Raw genomic sequence first — 19,662 nt, 5'->3', positions numbered from 1 at the left:
CCGCAATCTCTAATCATTGCTTCCATTCGGAGCAATTATTAGAGATCACTGCTTCCATTGCTTCCAGTTTCCATTCGGAGGGCGGCTGTATCTCAGAGCAAATGTAGAGGGTGTGAAAGTCTGCTCTGGGTGCCCCGCTGAGGGTGCATTCAGGGGAGAATAGGCCGGGGTGGGTGAGAGCAAGGTGAGCTGGGAATAAAAAGGTACGGGATTGGAGCTGGTGCCAGGTCACTTGCTCGGAGCCTGGTCTATTGCAGTCAGCGTCACCCTTGTGTAGAGTGCACGGGCGACTACCCTACAAACGAAGCCACATGTCGTCGCGGCTACTAGATTCTGGAGGCAACGCTGGCGCGGAAGCTGAGTCTCGTAGACAAGCGAGAAAGGTAGACACGAGCTCTTGGCTCAGAAATGAGTTCCTCTCTAATTTTAGTTTTTTTTATGCGTAGCATATTGCAATCACTAAGTTCAGCCCTTGGGCGCGGCCGGGCAGCCACCAAACCACGTGACGTCACGTGGTTTGGTGACGTGACGTCACCAAACCACGTTAAAAAAAGAAAAAAAAAAAGACGGCTGAGCACGGTGGCGGTTGCCACCGCCCCGTTTCAAAGGGGGCGATCCTATACATCCATCCATCCATCCATCCATCCATCCATCCATCCATACGTCACGGAGGAAAAGCTGCTGAGAAAATCGAGTGCCGCCAAGCAATACCTCGCGCAAAAAGACCGCGCAATATGCAACGCATTCTTGGCTTAACCAAGCTAAGCCTGGGCATCTTTTTTTTTTAGCCGCCGCGGTGGCTCCGCGGCTATGGCGCTCAGCTGCTGAGCCGAAAGACGGGGGTTCGATCCCGGCCACGGCGGTCGAATTTCGACGGAGGCGAAATTCTAGAAGACCGTGTGCTGTGCGATGTCACTGCACGTTAAAGAACTCCAGGTGATCGAAATTTCCGGAGCCCTTCACTAAGGCGTCCCTCATAGCTTGATTCGCTTTGGGACGTTAAACCTCCATAAACCAAACTAATTTTAGTTATTGTTGGCCGGTGCGCACTGCTCGAGCGCTCTGCCCAATGGTGACGCAGACTGTACACTGTGATCGCCCACTACTAAGGGGAATGGCCGCGTAGGCATCATTTTGTCTGCAGTGAATTTCGCTCGCTCTTGGCTCCTAATGGCAAAGCGTAAATGGGCCATAAACGCGTGTAGCTTTATGGACCGTTTGCATACAACACAAGTATTCCTGAGCAACAAAAAGGCTATTTTCGTTGCATATGGGTTTTAATAAGCAAGTAACCTTTTTCAAGTTCAAAAGCAAAATATATGTTGACCGATAGCCAGAGCCATTAGCTTAACAGCTTTTCCTGCTATGTGTTAAACAAGGAATATAATTAACTGCCTTTGTAGCATACCAAAGACATAAATGTTGCTTCAGCGTGTATTGGGCCTGCGGGAGCTGCACGACGGTCATTAAAGCACACAAAAGTTACTGTGAGCGCATACAGTGTAATGTTCTTTACCTCTACAAAACTTTAAAAGAAAAGCAGGCCGTGCTAGCCTCCTCGCTCAATGATAACCCTGTGGATGCCAATGAGTAAATAGTACGTTACTGCAAACCTGCTGCACTTGAAGAGAATTCATTAATTAATGAAAATAACACCAGCCAAAAGAGACGCACGCAGGAAACTGTGAAGATAACAGGAAAGAGGCTGGTATAAGAAAGATATTCTAGTAACACACGTTGTTGGGCTAATTTGTGCATTGCATTGAGGAAAATAGCACCAGCAAAAAGAAGACGCACTTTAGTTTTGCTATAAAGGGAGTTCCCACATCCGATTAAGTTAATTCAGTTCTCTCTCGTCGCGGCAAATACGGTGAGCTAAGTTCACAGAGCAGTGGCTTGAAGGTTTCGAGAAAGCACCGTGCTTGGAAAGTCCTGTTTCCTTCCTCTTCGGGGGCACAGAAGGGCAGCATATGAGCGCCGGTACTGCCTGTTCATGACGGCGTACACGAAGGGATTGGCGCAGCAGGACATCCAGGATAGTATGGAAGACGGCACATGCACCTCAGGCGTCCTGAAAGAAAACAAATGTAAGCGAAAATTCACAAAGCATTGATTTAGGCACAACAAAGATAAGCCCAGATGCGGTTCGCGCCGTTTGCGACTAGGGCTGCACAGCCGCTTTGTACCCCCTCAACGAGACCATGTCTCAGACTGCCACACCAGCAGCGCACGCAACACGGGCAGATTATCGCCTTTGGTTTAGTTTCGGTTTGGTTTATGGGGTTTACCGTCCCAAAGCGACTCAGGCTATGAGAGACGCCGTAGTGGAGGGCTCCGGAAATTTCGACCACCTGGGGTTCTTTAACGTGCACTGACATCGCACAGTACACGGGCCTCTAGAATTTCTCCTCCAAAGAAATTCAACCGCCGGGATCAAACCCGCGTCTTTAGGGTCACTAATGCAGATCCATACCGTGAAAAGTGATAAGGTTAAATTAGGCGCACTGCGGTTCAAAACACCTGTATTCTGACAGCGTTTTTTTTTTTTTAGGAAAAGAAAAGAGAAGTATACTAAATGCGAACACGCTTATAATTTCGGACACTTTTCTCTGTTTCGAAGATGCCTTATTGGCATCAAAAGACCGGAGGAATGCTTAAATTCGCGTTAATGAACGCGGATTATGACCGCACTATACAGGTGAAGATAACCTTGCCAGGAACTACTGTTTTGCAAACAGAAGATATAAAAATCGATAATTTGTCGAACAGACACAGAACCATGTTATTTGCTTCCTTGTGGTCCCGCGACCCGACCCATTTCGCATACGCGTCTCTCTACACGTAAAGACACTGTGTGTTCGCGCAGAAGAAACTTAATAGAAAAATTTTAAGAAAAGTCATGACACCTTCGCGAATGCCATCTTTTCGAATATACGAGATGTTTTTTTTTAACATTTACAGGATTTTATTTTAGAAACTGAGGGATACGTTGGTGCAGTCTGCTGGCCTGGAGCGTACAGCAAGGCGGACATTGTGTACAGCCTTTGTCAAAAGTTTAGAGCCCAGGGGTTTTGCTTCTGGGCCACACTGCTTTGCTCGCAATACGTCCTCAGCGTCCCAAATCTCCTGAAGGTAAGAAGATTTTTGGTTCTGCTCCCTCCGATGCGTAGGACTTCCACGAGTGCTACAGGAGCGCCACAATAGTGTTCAGAAGCAAACCCCCTCGACTCTTAACTTTTGACAAAGGCTGTACCTCATATGGATCAATAATTAGGCGATTAATTGAATTAACCGTGACATACTTTTTAAATCTTTATTTTAGGGGGCACGTTTATACTACGAAACTGATCACCGGCACTATTGACGGTGAGCCCCATTTCTAAATTTTCTTAATCGGCAATGTGATTCGAAATATCGAACGTCAAAAACAGGCATTAGAAACCTTGTTGAGATGGCTTTACCCCATTATCTAACTATATAATGGCGTCGCTGCGTGTAGTATCGTCGCCCAAATCAAGTTAATTTTTCTAAATCATAAAATACATCAACTGGGCCTGTATTTGATGCATAAAAAATGGGAGAAACGCCGTTCTATAAATATGCAGTGCGAAAAAGCCAACTCATCGAGCTTTGAAACATATTTTTGGCGTTCGATATTTCGAAACACAATGCCGATTAAGAAATTTAGAAATACAGCTCGCCTTCGATGTTGGCGACCATCAGTTTTTCAATATAACCTTGTCTCGTAAAATAAAAAAGGTTATTAGTCAATTTTCGTTAATTATAGTTTAATCACGTCTCTCTGTCACGTACATAATGCCCTCCTTGCTGCGAAATCCAGACAGACCGCGCCGACTAATCTCTCACATTTTTTAAAATAAAAATCTGTAAAGGTTAAAAAAAATCACTCATACACGGCTGTGCAGCCAGTGAATGCGCTGTCATTGACATTTTTCTGTGATTATGTGAATAATTTGCTTAAATAGGCTTTTAATTATATCGTTCCAGATATGTAGTAGCGTTGCCACCTTGAACCTATCCCTTCTCACTACTGCGGCCGCCGCGGTGGCTCCGTGGTTATGGTGCTCGGCTGCTGACCCGAAAGACGCGGGTTCAATCCTGCCCGCTGCGGTCAAATTTCGATGAAGGCAAAATTCTAGAGGCCCGTGTACTGTGCGATGTCAGTGCATGTTAGAGAACCCCAAGTGGTCGAAATTTCCGTAGCCCTTCACTACGGCGTCCCTCATAGCCTGAGTCGCTTTGGGACGTTAAACGCCCATAGTACCAGCGCTCTTTTTTTTTAGTTCCTCTGAATTAGGGCATGGTTAGAAACAGCTGCCGCATTATCATCCCCCATTTCGGCGTGATTGCGCACTCCGAGGCCTAAACGACCATACAAAACTTTCAGTAAGCAGTCCATAGACAGTGCATGGGCTGTCAGCGGATTGTCTAACGAAGTTTTTTATTTATTTATTTTTATTTAAAACATACTGCAGTCATTGAAGACCAAGCAGGAGGGCAATACAGGTCATAAGTAAACGCAATTCAGCGCCATCGTTAGCAAGCAATCACAAAAAAGCAACACAAGCAATCATAAGCAATCAAAGGGTATAAAACGCGCAGCATGCAGTGCAAACACAAAAAAGAAGGAAAAAGAAATGAATCAGCAAAAGCGAAGAGTAACATCAACCCAGAGCTTTTCGTACACGCTCTTCGAAAACTTTTACATCATGCGCCGAAAAAACTTCTATTGGGAGTGCATTCCATTGGGTGACAGTGCGTGGAAAAAATGAGTTCTTAAACCTGTTAGTACGCGCAAAGATTGGTTCCAGGTTGTAAAGATGGGAGTGCCGAGTTTGACGACCCTCACGTGGATGAATGAACAATAGCGCGTTGATACCAAGTTGGTGATTGCAGAGCCGATACAGAAACCGCAGCCAGGAAATCTTTCTTCTGCTTTCTAAGGTCAAAATGTTCTTAGCACTCATTAGAGACGATGGCGAATCTAATCTGCTGTATGAATTGAATATGAAACGAACTGCCTTTCTCTGTACCATTTCTAGTTTATTTACGTCTTTTTTTCAAGTGAGGGTCCCATACTGTACAGCCATATTCCAGCTGAGGGTGGCTCCGTAAGGGTGGCTCCGCTGAACCTGAACCTGTCTGACGTCTATTGACGTCGGCGACCTCGAGAATAGCGAGCGACTGAACTGACCAATTTTGCGAGAGCATCTGCATTTGCTTCCCGCTTGACCGTTAATTTTAGAAAACAGCTACGATTGCGCAAGTGACAAGACGCAGGTAGAATTCTGGTGGCGCCGGCCCGGGGGTGGCCGCAGCGATGGTGGTCGAAATGTGCAGATCGGGCGGCTCCACTATTCCTAACGCGGCGCCGACACTGCACTGCGCTGCATTCAAGTGTATCAGTGCGGATCGAGGTGACGAAAACTGGACAATTGCGTAATACGTGCATAGAGGCGTCTTTCTAGCCGACTCAGGAGCAAGCCGATCCGCGGGTTTTAGCTCTATATCGTATGGCTCGGTATACTTTCATGGCAGACGCCATGTAGAAGCTGGAACCCCCTCGAAGCGATAACACGTACAATACACGCAGGCAGTCATTAACTGGGATCGCATTTGCCACTTCTCATTAGACAGCTGTTCGCTAGAGTAACTACACCCACAAGCAACACATGGTCTACACGGCATGTACTTAAGGACAAAAGCGTCTGTTTCCTCGTCTTAGTTGAGAAAGGGATCAGTCAAGCGCACGAGATCGTCGTAATGGCTGCACAGGTCATCTGGCGCATACTCAGAAATACAACAGAGGCTGCCATCGCTGTGCGTGCACTGCCATCTACTACCACCTCTCCTACAAACAAAGGCACAAGATGAATTACCCTGTCTGCAAGGCACCTAATATGACCTTTGAAGTGCCTTAGTAAGAGTAAGTCGAGGATGCCAGGGACATGGCCTTACACAACAAACAATACAACAAAACAGCCTTTAAAGGGCCACTGCCCAGGGTCCGGACATTTTTGAAAAACAAGCCCACTGCATAGATGAGGCATCGAAGATAACCTCTGCAAAATACTAGAGCCATGCGCGCCCCGAAAAGCTGCGAAAATTCAAATCAAAGCCCGCTCGTTCTTTCCTTCAACAAAAACGGGCCCGGCCCACTACTCTGAACCCCGCTGACGTCATGGGGGGCTACTTTCGCTAAAGGCACTCCATTGGTGCATCGTTCTGACTGACGGGAGAAGGTTGGGCGTAGCCTTGGCGTCGCGTCGTATGCACAACGCTTTCCGCAGCGCCTTCTGTTCTGGCTCATGCCTACAAACCCGCATGAAGGAACAAAAAAAAAAAACTGCGGAGGGAGCGTGCGGCGACAGCCTTGAACCCTTGCCATAAAAAGTAAAAAATAGTAAAACTGAGGGAGTTGGTTCGCCCCCCCCCCCCCTCCCCCCGCCGTGATCACCTCACGAGACGCTCTGCGTACGCGCTCCCTTCTCAGATTTTTTTCTTCTATGCAAGCCCCCCAAAACAAGGTTTTAATTACTAGTGCAGCAGAGCCTTTCCCTCGCTCGCCCACTTGACCGCTCCGCACACACACCGCTTATCTTTCGTGCATCTTGCGTACGCCTTGACTCCAATGAATGACATATGCTTTGGAGCGGAGAAAAGACACAAACACACAGAACACAAACACGCATGGAGAAAAGCAAACGGGCGGTTGCCGGGTCCGCGCTTCGCCGTGTGTTTCGAACACAACCGACTTCCGCCCCTCCGCTCGTGAAACGGTGGGGAGGCCTAAATGAAAATGAAAAGGTGGCTCGTTAACTGGGAATGACAAACAGATGTATGAAAGGATGCGCTCGCTAACAAGTCTAGGTGGTCGAGCCGATCGCGCCTCTCGATCGTTCAGTGTGCGGAGAAAATGCAAAAACCAAGAAAAGAATTCTATTGAAGGCGGGGCCATGACGTCGCCCTGTGACGCACTCCACAGACACCACGCCTCCGGCTTACACCGGAGAAGGAAGGGGTGATTTTGCCTTGCCGAGCCTACTCGACGAGGAGCGGGAGAGAAAAATTTCGAGGGGGGAATGGAAGGAGAGGAGGCTCGCTCAAAGTGAGGTAGAGAGTGTTTGGGACGATGGGGTGGGCAGGGGCCCTTTAAGCGTAAACGCAATCACTTCAGGCACTGCACAAGAAAGGAGAATGTAGCATACCTGCTCGCCATACCGCTGTCATGCCCGCTTTGAAGTCTGCTGCGCGATCAAACTGTGTGTGGTAATCCCAAAATCCTTTCCCTAACAAAAGTCAGGCTGTACTCTCTTGGTCGAGCGTGTTACTAACGCGATAGCGTTAGAGGCTTCGTTCACCAGAAAATCCGGTGTCGGCGTTGTCGGCGTCGTGAGCGAAAAATCACGAACATTGATGTGGCAGATGCTCCCCGGAGAGCAACCTAGGAGGGAGGTGGCCCATCTAGGTGACCTTGTGGCGTCATCACAACTTGCCCACCGGATTGTGAGTCAACTTTCTCACCATGGCAGGTGGCAGTTAAATTAACGATTGGTCGCTCAGGAAGAGCTAACTGGGCGCACAAGGCCCACCGTTGGCAGCACCTGCCATCGCAAGGCAGTGACGCATCGCTTAACCGCTGCACCACTGCGGGGACCTAGTGTGACGAAGACGAAGCTGGCAGTGGCGCGGGACGGAGCGCTCGCGCTAGGCCAGCGGCCATTAAATCATCTCTTGTTCATGGTTCACCACGTCTCATTCTTCGGCTGGCCGCCACGTAACACTATGAACGCAAAGTAGAGAATAACCTTCTGCATATATGGGAATTAACCCACTACCTTATCGTGTCATGCACTAAGGAGGAGCTTAAGTGTCCCCTCCGATTTTGTAGACGTACGACTCAGAGTCGCCGCAATAGCACAAAACCTGACGTTGTGAAATTTCCGCAACTTTTCGCCGTCTCCAGCTGGTAACAGCAACAACTGTATAGTACACTACAAACGAGTATGCCTTTATATCTCCAAGCACACCAGAAGTCACGACCGCACGCTTTCATAGGACTCACTTGAGGTGCGGCTCCAGCATGTTGGCGACGAGCAGCGGCAGGAAGCAGAATAGGAAGACCACAAATGTGGCCGCCATGGCGCACGTGATGCGCAGCTCCTCTTCCCGGTGCGCCGAGTAGCCAAGGCCACGCCCTCCGGTCGCGATGCCGCCGTACAAGGCCAGCCGACGCGAACTGCGTTGCACCTGCGCCGACGACGCGAATGGATGGATGAATGCTAAGAGCGTACCATTTGAGGCAGGGTGTTGGCGAGTGCCACCAGGCTGATATTTTTCAATTCCGTGGTATGTGTGCCTGTGTGCGAAGCCTCCGCCCCCCGGTCCGGGCACCCACCGGTAAAAATGCGTCTCCCACCTACGAGCCTACATTAACACTAATACGCCTATATGGGAGTAAAAAGGGGGTAAGACGTCCTCTAGCGCGCCCCCTTTTGTAAAACGGTGTGCGCTAGAGGACAGCCGACTCCCGTTTTAGACCGTTTTGTTAAGAGTGTATACCCGCTACCAACCCTCTTCACCTGCAGCCTCCTCCACTATCCAGAAGCCTGCCCTGACCGCCGTGCTGTAGCGGAGCGAAAAAACGGCGACGAAATCAGATTAGAAAACGCGATAGGAGGTGATAATTATAAAAACAAAAATGAAAAAGCGAAACGTAGAACTAGTACTGCTAACGCAGGCTTGTCGCGGCACATCTTGTGATCACCCGTCAAATTTGCGTTTCCATATATATATATTGCTTCTATTATTTAAGCCTTCAAGAGCACTGTCATTAAATTAACCCTTTTTGAATACAGATTGCATTGACTTTTACGCTATACCCACTTTAATTCCTGACCTACCTATACGTCACCGCCTTCTTTTAAGACACGAATCCAGTGCTGTGTAACCCGCTCCGGCGTGATGAACATCCGTTTTCAGGTGCACTGTTATACTATATTCGGGTGCAACTCAAGAACAAAGCGGCGAGCGCCACTCAAAGGAGGCCCTCCAGACAATGGTGTTGACCGATTACCATGACGTCGTGGATAATCCACTCGGAGCTGCCAACATGACGTCGCAGTGGTGGCAGATGAAAGGGGATTTAAACCGTGGCGTCCTAAAAATCGGTTGATGCCATTATCTGGAGGGCCGCCTATGAGGGGCATCTGCCGGTTCGTTCAGGGGTGCGTTTCAAACCAGCGCATATATCGTTTTTTTTTTTTTTTTTTTCAGTGAGCATTTTCAAACATTTCTGAAGGTCAGGAGTTTCTACTAAAGCTATTTCCTTTTTCCACAGCCTCTTCATCGCGCAGAAGATGTATTCTTCCCCCGAAACTGCCCCCCCCCCTACCTTGTAGTAGATGCGCCCGTAAGACGCCACGATGCCCAGGCAGGGCACCAAGAAGGCCACGACGAAGAGCAGCCTCTTGGGTGAGGTGCCGTCCTTGGTGAGCACGGTGCAGGAGAAAGTGGGCCGGTGCAGCCCGAAGCGGCCCCACCAGCCGACCAGCACGGGGACCAACAGGCCGAAGCCAAGGAGCCAGCAGCAGGCCACCGCCACCAGCGTACGGCGACGGGAAAAGAAGCGGTCGTGCCGGAGACGCGAGTCCACCAGCAAGCCCCTGGGGGAGACAGAGGCAAGAGGAGCTTGTGCCGTTAAGTGGCGCCACATGCGCACTCTGTCCTTCGTGGTGAATTGCACTAAAACCCGCCAGGCTTTTCGCCCTCACCGCGTCGAAGAAGCTACACCCTCGGTCAAAGTTCCTCACGGCACGCGATTGCTTTTCAGCCCTTTAGTGGAGCAATTATGGCATCCCCGAAGATCTACATCTCAGCGAGGTAAGGGAAGCCCATGTTCGCACCTTTCATAACAGTAATGTAATGCAAGGTTCTTCGTTCCTTCGAAGTTTACTTCACTAAGCGAAGGACGAGTAGCAGACATCCACTTGATGAAGATGGACGGTCGACTCGACACACGAGTAACGGTGAAATTCCACTTTGTGCAAGAACTTCAACAGCAACACAGAAACATGCATACCAGCATTCTCATAAGGGTCCGTTAGAAACGAATGACGTCATCGAGCGGCCTTCACGACAGACATAGTAGACGACGACTGCGCCGTTACCTCGGCCTAACCCCAGTGGCTCATGTTGTAAAGATGTAGACGTTGCTTCCGTTCAGAAATACCTGGTAGATTATTGTGATGGTGTCACTTTACCTTTGCTGCGGGGGAAGGCATTCGCTGGCTTGCCTGACAGCCGCATTTCAATGAAGCGCAATGTATATCTCCGGGATTTCGGTTCAGTCTATCGTGCTGCCTTACTATGGCACCTTCGTATATCAGAAACATATGGCTCCATTTTTTAGAATTTTCTGGATCCCCAAAAGCACTTGAGACAGTTCGTTATATAGAGACTTGAACTAACGTCTTGTGCGTGATTTCCGCGCATGATATGCGGAGACGATCCCTGACCTGTTAACTTTCAGGTAGCCATGTTTGCCACACGCGAGTCCCTGCACGTTTAAGTGTTTTAGGTAAATGAACACGTGTAGCTACTCTTCGCCAGCGAATCGCCTTCCATTGAAGTCGAAGCCAGCAGACTCTCACGGAAATGAGAGGGCACTGCTACTGGATAAGCACCGTAAGCAGAAATGAAAGCAGCGCTTAGAACGACGACAATTTGCCGCGTAATTAGGAGTCCCTTGAAAATGAGCCTTGCGCAAATAAGTTTTGCTTCTACTGTTGCTGCCTTTTTTTGTAGATCTTGATAAAAACAGCTGTCACGTGCAAATCAGGCTGCGCGTCCACGTCTGATGCACTGCGGAGACAGCGTAGGGAGGGAATGGAGCCCCCGGCTTCAGTAAAATAGTTTGCCACGAATTTATCGACAAAGGAGGCTAAGGAAGTACTTTGTGCAAACAAGTTTTGTCCTTACGTCTGATTGTTCTCATCAACAAATGCGTATTTTGCTGCGGAATAAAGACCACTATAGCCAAGAAAAAGCGATTTTTACAGGGAACTAAAAATTAAGAGAAAAGTATACAATAGCTTTATCTTACCGGTACTCACCTGTAGGGCAGAAACGTGGAGGCTAACGAAAACGATTCAGCTTAACTTAAGGACAACGCAGCGAGCTATGGAAAGAGAAATGGTAGGTGTAACGTTAAGAGACCGGAAGCGGGCAGAGTGGGTGAGGAAAGAAACGCGGGCTAATGACATCCTAGTCGAATTCAAGAGGAAGAAATGGGCTTTAGCAGGGCATGCAATTCGAAGGCAAGATAACCGATGGTCCTTAAGGGTAACGGAGTGGATTCCAACAAAAAGCAAGCGTAGCACGGGGCGACAGAAAGTTCGGTGGGCGGATGAGATTAAGAAGTTTGCGGGGACATGTTGGTCACGCAGCTGGCACAGGACAGGGTTAATTGGAGAGACATGGGAGAGGCCTTTGCCCTGCATTGGAAGCAGTCAGGCTGATGATGAAAATCGGATGCAATTGTCCTCCGCTTGCCTGTGATATCCTAACATAGCTGCGTGGAAGTTGCTCCCCATGCGAGCCCACCTGGTGACGCTGATGCCGGTCATGGAGAGTATGGACGTGGCCACGTTCCCGTAGAAGAAGAAGCCGAACACGGCGCACATGGTGTCCCCGAACATCCAGCAGCGGCGGAAGTAGCGCGTCGCCGTCAGCGGCAGGTTGACCGCGCAGAAGAGCAGGTCGGCGCAGCACAGGCTCATCACGAACGCCGTGGTGGGCGAGCGCAGCCGCCGGCTCCGGCCCAGCGCCAGCAGCGTCAGCAGGTTGCCCGGCACGCCCAGCGCCGCGAACAGCACGCCGCAGCCGCCCGCGGAATACGACAGTTGGTGCGAGTAGGCCGCAGCGTCCACATCGCACGCATCCTCGTTCGTGGTCGAGTTGTTCTGTTTTTTTTTTTTTTTTAAGGCAGAATAATCGGACACGGTCATAAATATTAGATTACCGTGCTACCAAGGCATGCATACAACTGGGAAGGAGAGAGAGAAATGAAACATTGAAATGACCTTATGTCCGGCTCCTCGTTTATCTGGGGGAATGGTTGAGGGTCTTCCCCTGAGACGGTGATCAGACAGCGAAGGAGAGCACCCCAAGAAAACTGAGTTCTGCACAGGCGACCAACCCAGACCTACCTCGTTGGTATATTGCCAGTAGGTGAGCCACGTTAACTTTGTTAACTCTTAAACCAACGCAACAGTATGCTCCACAATGCTCCAGTTCCAGTATGTGTGGATAAGCGTGTTTATGGAGTGCGTTATGACATGGTGGTAACTGTGCTGTGGAGACGCTAAATTATGTGCCTGCGCGTTGGCCAGCACAGCATATGCTTTTTTTCCACCACTGTACATACTTGTGTTAATGCAGCTTGCTCTAAACAGATTGCAGTTACGTGTCATGGTGGCCGCCTTGTTGGAAGACCAAGAGTGCGGCGAAAATTTGAGCGTCTATCTGTGGTCAGATACAACTCGAGAAAGCAGCGGCAAATACCCCGTAGAAAGAGGATCTCCAGCCAATGTCGTTGACAATGTTATGACGTCGAGGTTATTGTCATCTCACAAGGGCCCCTGCCTGCCATCTCCGATTTCACGCTAGGGCATTAACCGCGACTAGCTAGCCTGTATACGCAATGCCTTATGACATCGAGCGTACCAGAAGCTTAAAAGAACGCCAACATTATCTTAACTGATGAGAAACGAGACGTCAAGGACTTGAAAAATTACAGACCGATCGGCTTACTGTCCATTGCCTACAAGGTATTTATTAACGCAATCGCTAGTAGAATCAGGACAACCTTAGACTTCAATCACCAAATGATCAGACAGGCTTTCGTAAAGGATACTCGACAATAGACCATAATCACACTATCAATGAGGTGACAGAGAAATGTGCTGATTATAACGAACCCCTCTATATAGCCTTCATTGATTACAAGAAAGCATATGACTAGGTAGAAACCTCAGCAGTGATGCAAGCATAGCGGGATCAGGGTGTAGAACAGTCTTATGCGAAATTACTGGAAGATATCTATAACGCCAGCACTGCTACCATATTCCTCCATAAAGTCAGCAATAAAATTCCAACCAGCGAGAGTGTCAGAGGGAGACATCTCGCCAATGCTATTCACCACCAGTTTACTAGAGGTGTTCCGAGGCCTGGGAACAGTTGGGGATAAGAGTTATGGAGAATACCTAAGTAATCTGCGATTCACTGATGACATCGCCTTGCTAAGTCACTCAGGAGATGAACTGCAAGTCATGATCAATGAGTTAGACAGGCATAGCAGAACGGTGGGTTTAAAAATCACCATGCAGAAAACCAAAGTAATGTTCAACAGTCTCCTTTGTGCCCACACTGTGACAAGCTCTGTTCTCTATCCCACATGGCGTGGACCTGCCAACAAAGTCCCTACTTCCCTCTCCACCCCACCCCCACTAAAGAGGCTTGGGAGACCTTCCTCCTCGAGTGCTCGTGTGCGACGGCTCAAGCTGCCCTCGCACGCCGAGCGGAATCTTGCGGCATCCCGGACTAGGGACGCGGACCAAGAAGACCGGTATTCACAATCTGCGCAGGCTCATCCTCTATATTTGCTTAACAAAGGTATGCTCTCTCTCTCAAGGGAAGGGCCGTTCACACGTTGTAGTGAGGGGCTGGAAGCAGTAAGGGAATTCGTCTACTTAGGGCAGGTAGTGACCGCTGATCCGAATCATGAGAGAAAAGTGAGATACTTTATGTTAGCCCGCACTTTAATTATAGTCGACGATTTCCTATTCGGAAGATAGGGGGCGTTTACATTCTGTAGCGGAAGCGTCGGAGGTTCCGCTGTGTAGGCCCCATTTTGTTTTGCGCATTTTCATAAAGCGAGATTTCAATGAGCAGCGATGTTCGCGTACAGGTTTAACGACTCTGTTCAGCACAACGAAAATGGCCTACAGGCCTGCACTTGCCAGCGATAGACACCGTCTGAACCGTGTGTCTTTGGCGCTCCGCGGCGTTCGCCTGCTGCAACAATGTCCATGCGTTGCGCAGTGTCATCACGCGCATACGTGACATACGTTAACCCGGATGATAGAAATTGATCCAGCGCTTTCCACTACGCCTTTTTTTTTTCTCTTTTAGCGTATTACTTGAAGGAATTATCTCTCTCTCTCTTCTTTCACCCCCATCCCTTCTCTCACAGCACGGTTGAGGTGACCACCGAGAATGCAGTAACGGTCGTGCCACTGCTTTCCTCATTAAACATTTTGCATGGGTTCGGGCGCCCCACGAAAACTTATCAAAAACGAGTTTCACAAGTTCTCGCAGTAAAGTAGAAGCTACGAGAGCTAGGCGACGGCTTCCATGTGTGCTGTGCTCACACACTCGAGAGCCGGCCGGACACTTCTGGAGGCTTTCGCCTCGGGCCCGTATAGCTTCCATTGCACGGCAAGAATTTACGAGATGGAATTGTGTACAATCCGAAACTGGTCGTGCGTATTAAAGGCTTGCACCTCACCATTTGACGAGATCTCCCCGACGGGCTGTCACGATGGCGCGCGCCGTGCAGTTGAGCTGTCTCGCCGTGCCAAGGCTGTCGTCGTGCATGGCGAACGGACGGCGGTCCCGGAGGCGTCCGGCATCGAATGTCGCTCGCGGCTGCTTTCGTAAACAACGGCAACGTTGCCGACGACACGCCTGTGTCTGCGGTGATTCAAGCGCTGCGCGGTTGGCCACAAGGCGTTGGCGTTTCGGTTGACATATCCTGCCGGGCCGTACGATTCCATGCGAAGGCATGTGCACTGGCTGCGGGACGGATGACCGCATTCTACGTGTATTTCTCTGACAACCATATACGCAACTGCAAAGGCTGTTGCTTAGTATGCGGCATATCGTACAGTCGGGGACAAAAGTCTCCGGACCACGTGTTCGTCAAACAAAGCTTATAGCTCTACTATCAGACAGCGGCTGGAGACCGCACTAGCGGAGATGAAAGAACAAAAATTTAACTTTTAACTCCACAGGTGTTGTCTCCAGCCGCCGACTGATAGCAGAGCTATTGGCTTCGTTAGAGGAACACGTGGTCCGGAGACTTTTGTCCCCGACTGTACATGAACTGCCCGCTACCCAACGGCGTATTTAGGGGAGAGTGCATGGGACAGTACATTTTATTACTTAGCGCCTCCTAACGTTTAAAAGTGTCATCATAGTAACTGGATATTTTGTTGCCATAACCAGCCACATTTCCACTGCAGTTTAACGTAAGCCTGACGAGAGCGGCCTCTTCTATAGCAGGGTAAAAAATGACGAAGTGAGCATTGGTGAACGAGAAAGTGGTCGAAAAGGCGGGGAATTTTGCGCGCCAAATTCTTCTAAACTGTGCCGCTGATCAGGCGTCCTGGATTAATGTAAGTATATTTATTTATTACAAATGGTTACTGGCCCTATCTCATGCAAAGGTAAAAAGTGTTTGCACCTCATGTCCTTACGAAGGAACTATAATAGCAGCAAGCTGCACACGAGGCAAAACTCGACATTGTGGTGTTCTTTGGGGCCTAAAGTAAGGACAATGATTTCATTGCTTGCTCCAAAGCTCTGCTCTAGTTTCATTGCTCTCTTGGGTGGTCTGACCGCACAGAAAGTAAACATTAGTGGCTGAGTGGCGTGTGCAACGAAGACATGAAAACGCGAGCATCAAGCAGCTCCGGTGCCAATAAGCGTTTTGGTCTCTCTAATGGCGCCCACCACAGAACAGTGAGGGAATGTGAGAAAAATAAAATCCAAAAACTTCCTTTATAACTTTTTTTCCTGCCAGAAAGGACGGCTATTTGTGCAGCACATTGACAGTGGAACAAGCTTTGTTTGGTCTGGCCTATAATAAGTCCAAAAGCCAATGTCCAGGTGTACTGCGAATCAATCCAAATCGAATGCCCATTCGACAGGGGGAAGGCAAAAGATAAAATACAGCATACTAAAACAGAAAAGTTGCGAAAGAGGCAGGAATTGTAAAATAATTGCGTAGCCAGGCTACACTCAGTCTGGTTGTAGAACTGCTTCGCCTGAACTTTCTAGCGGATCATAAAACAAAACAGTACGGGTTCTATCTAGATCCGGTGGCTCCAAAAGATGGTTAGGCTTCGAAAGAGCCACAGAGCTATCTTCGTGCGCACTCATTGCAGCACTGCAAATGTCTTGATTTTGGAAAGGTGTTTCAAGTTGGTCCGTGCCTTGTCGCATTTTGCCCGAACCCTGAGGCACAAACCGACATTCCGAACTTTTGATGTCTTCAAATTTTACTTTATTCAACTTCAGCTGGCCGTTTCATACCTACTGAGCTGAACGCTAGGACGGTACCAAATAATTATTTAGTATGTATTTTTGTGCAGGCAGGGGCTTATTATTTTTATTTCCTTTTCGGTCGCCCCAACCTATTTTTTGTATGTCTTTGTTGATACCTATGAATAATAAAAAGAAGGAAGGGATTTGCAAATTTGTGTCCCGTTTGCACCACTCCCTCTGCCTTTCCGCATTTAATTAGCCGAGAAGCAATTAACGGCACTCTAAACATTTGCCGTAGCACCAGTCATGGAGAGCGACTATTAAGTTGTTTCTAAAAAATTAATTTAGTGCTACTTATTTGAGACGAGCACACGGACAGACGTGACAAGACAGCGTCCATAATGTCATATTTGTCTGTGTATTCGTCTGAAATATGTAGCGCTGATTTACTTTTCTAGAAAAAATGCATCACCGACTAACCACGCAACGGGTTTTATTAGGCGTCTGTTACATATTTCAGGTGCCACAACCGGAAACTTAGATTTACTAGAAGAAATGAAAAAAAGAACAGCAAAGTGGCGGCTTGAGAAGGAATAGAAGAAGCAAACGTGAACATAAGTAGAGGACTCGGGCAAAGATGTCTACTCTAACCACAACTTTTTAGAGTTACATAAGGGGAGCTGCAGTAAGCTAGTATGGATTATCTTGAAACTTGGGAAAAAAAACGCCTAGGCGCAAATAATTTCACAAGGACAAAAAGACGAGAAGACAACGGACAGGCGCCCAGTATCCTGGTCTCTTTTTGTCCTTGTAAAATTATTTGCGCCTAGGTGGTCTTTTTCCCAAGTTTCAAGATCCAAAACCAACTAGCCCGTTAACATGCCTTACTTAGTATGGAGTAGATTAGGTCTTAATCTACCATGTCGACAAAACTAGTTCAAATGGCGACAAGTAGGCTTCTGGGATGGGTTTATGCCGTCTATGTTGTTCATATACAGCAGGTAACCTCAAATGCCCTCAATATTCGGCGAGCATATGTCGACAGGAGGTGGCGGCTTTAGGGCTGAGTTTTATCGCATAAAATAAAGAGGGGTTGGACTTGTAGCTTTTATTTTTTTGAAAATTCGGCAAACATTTTTCGGTGTTTATTTCAGAACAAAACATTCGTTTCTTTTTGTTTTTGTTTTTTTTTTCCGGCGAGATATACAGGGTGTTTCACCTAATACTTTACATGATTTTATAAAATATGCTTTTTGAGTTAGAACAGCGCTTTCAGGCATATAAGTTCAGGCCTATAAAGGTTAGGTGGTGTCTTTGAGAAAAACTGGGCCTTTCTGTGAAGCAAGCGGGGGGCATCCACACAATAGGAAGGCCACACGCTCTGTGTCCAAGGCGTCCTCCAAACTTCAGTCAAAGGGTTGAAGCACTTGTGAATGCAGCGCTGAAAACCTAACACGCATTCTCATCGACGAATATTTATGCCCTGAGGAAGAGAAGGCAGCCCCTTTGGAGCAGTGCTTTGGTTAGCCGAAGAAACGGCAGAAAGCGGCTTTTGACCAGCTAAATATAGCAGGTGTTACGCATTCGCGTAATCATGCTGTATATAAACAGGCGCTATCGGGTGTTCTAGGGAGAAGCCGCTGGATCGGAAAAGCGAACCTGGCACGTCTGATCACGACTGACAAGCACGCGCTGACGTGTTTCAGGTATTTATACCATATCAGTGCACATACGCGCGCCTTTCAAAATGTCGCTCATCTGCACAAGCCTGAACACAATTGCACACAACCCTGCTGATAGAGCTGTGGTTATCGGGCCTTCACCCGGCTATATTTAATACAGAGATAGGCCCTCTTGGTATGACGTGATGAGATATGACTGTAGCATCCTAGGTGGTGGCGTAGCTATCTTCATTAACAATAGAGTGAGGGGCTTTGTTATTGCAGGTTCACATGGTATTGACAACGCTTTGCGCAGAGTTTGTCGTGTACGGAACGCGTAAAATTATGATAGACATGGTGTATCGCCCTCACAGAAGTAAAGCCAATGTAGGGATCGCTGTTGCTCTCAGCAACCATATTGTGAAATCAGAATTAAAATGTGGTAATCACAGGGGATCTCGTTGTTTTGGATGCGAGAATGCTGGGAAAGCGCGTACGTGAAGGCGAGCTCGACATTTTCGACTTTTGCTATTTCCCCTAGCTTACGTAGGTAGAATACGAATGCGTACAGGGAAATTGCTGATCAGTTCCCTATCTTCTCTCCTTGATTCCGGTTGTGACCGCCGCGCTGATTCAGTGGTCATGGTGCTCGGCTGCTGATCCGAATACGCGGGTTCGATACCGGCCGGGCGGTCGCATTTCGATCGAGCCCCGCCGCGGTGGGTTAGTGGTTATGGCGCTCGGCCGCTGACCCGAAAGACGCGGGTTCGATCCCGGCCGCGGCGGCTGAATTTCGATGAAGGCGAAATTCTAGAGGCCCGTGTACTGTACGATGTCAGTGCACGTTAAAGAACCCCAGGTGGTCGAAATTTCCGGAGCCCTTCACTATGGCGTCCCTCTTAGTCGCTTTGGGACGTCAAACGCCATAAACCAAACCAAACGAAACCTTAATTCTAGTTGTTGCCCCTGAGCACTGTGATGCTGCTCAAATACTTCCCAGTGTTCCAATAATTGTTCTGTTCGCATTAAAGCGGCCCTTGCTTCTTTTCGAAAACTGAGCAAAATCGCTTGAATCCGAGCTAACTGGCGCATACCTCGAACAAATGTCAGCGGAGCAAAGGACGAGCACGGGAGATACGGGCGGGAGAACTCAGTTTTGTGCAAATTATTGTTGTTTTTTTTTTGCGACTGCGGCGACAGTAGCTATACTCGCACTTTTTAGGAGTCGCCGAGCTCGCAATCATAATCGCTCTTACGCAGTCGGCTTACGTAGATCACTCGCAGCTTTGCAGATAACGCGCCCATGTCTTTTCGAACATGGCAGCGGTGATCGCGCACGGTCTGAGCCCTTTCAGAAGGACCTGGTTGCGTCTATCACAGCCGGTCTGGAGCACGGACGCGCGCCATCCAGACCGGCCGTGCGTCTATGTACTGATGGTGTAACTCGCCTAGCGCAGTGAGCAAAAAGTGATTAAGCCGTGTTCCGGGCGGCGATAAAGTGACAGTAAAGGAGATAAACTTGAGGGTTATTTGCACCAGTGTCGCAGCAATAGCAAGCTTCTGGAGCATGCAGTGCTCGTCAGATGCCTAGAATAGTTCTGCTCTGAATATATGCCAAGGCGCTTATACCCGGACAATACACGTACTTAAA

General features: G+C 48.5%; 1 protein-coding gene across 2 annotated transcripts; it reads right to left on the bottom strand.

Moving 5' to 3' along the window:
- Window positions 1-1,236: 1,236 nt before the first annotated feature.
- LOC149359756 (protein trapped in endoderm-1-like) lies at window positions 1,237-14,914 on the bottom strand. 2 transcript variants are annotated; one of them, XM_089569134.1, is made up of 5 exons: window positions 14,591-14,908; window positions 11,626-11,984; window positions 9,416-9,686; window positions 8,087-8,271; window positions 1,237-2,071 (listed from the first exon to the last, which is right to left on the bottom strand). In XM_089569134.1, exons 1-5 carry the CDS (start codon window positions 14,591-14,593, stop codon window positions 1,882-1,884), a joined length of 1,008 nt encoding a protein of 335 aa, XP_089425260.1. In that variant the 5' UTR covers window positions 14,594-14,908; the 3' UTR covers window positions 1,237-1,881. The 2 variants fall into 2 exon arrangements, with proteins under 2 accessions (XP_089425260.1, XP_089425261.1); XM_089569135.1 differs by lacking the exon at window positions 11,626-11,984 and having other exon boundaries at window positions 14,591-14,914.
- Between the last annotated feature and the right edge of the window lie 4,748 nt (window positions 14,915-19,662).

Source organism: Amblyomma mixtum, chromosome 2, assembly GCF_055824585.1.
Source record: "Amblyomma mixtum isolate Tamu chromosome 2, ASM5582458v1, whole genome shotgun sequence".
NCBI classification, from domain to species: domain Eukaryota; kingdom Metazoa; phylum Arthropoda; class Arachnida; order Ixodida; family Ixodidae; genus Amblyomma; species Amblyomma mixtum.
The sequence above is the reverse complement of the archived record's forward strand: the minus strand, read 5'-3'. Positions and strand labels throughout refer to the sequence as shown.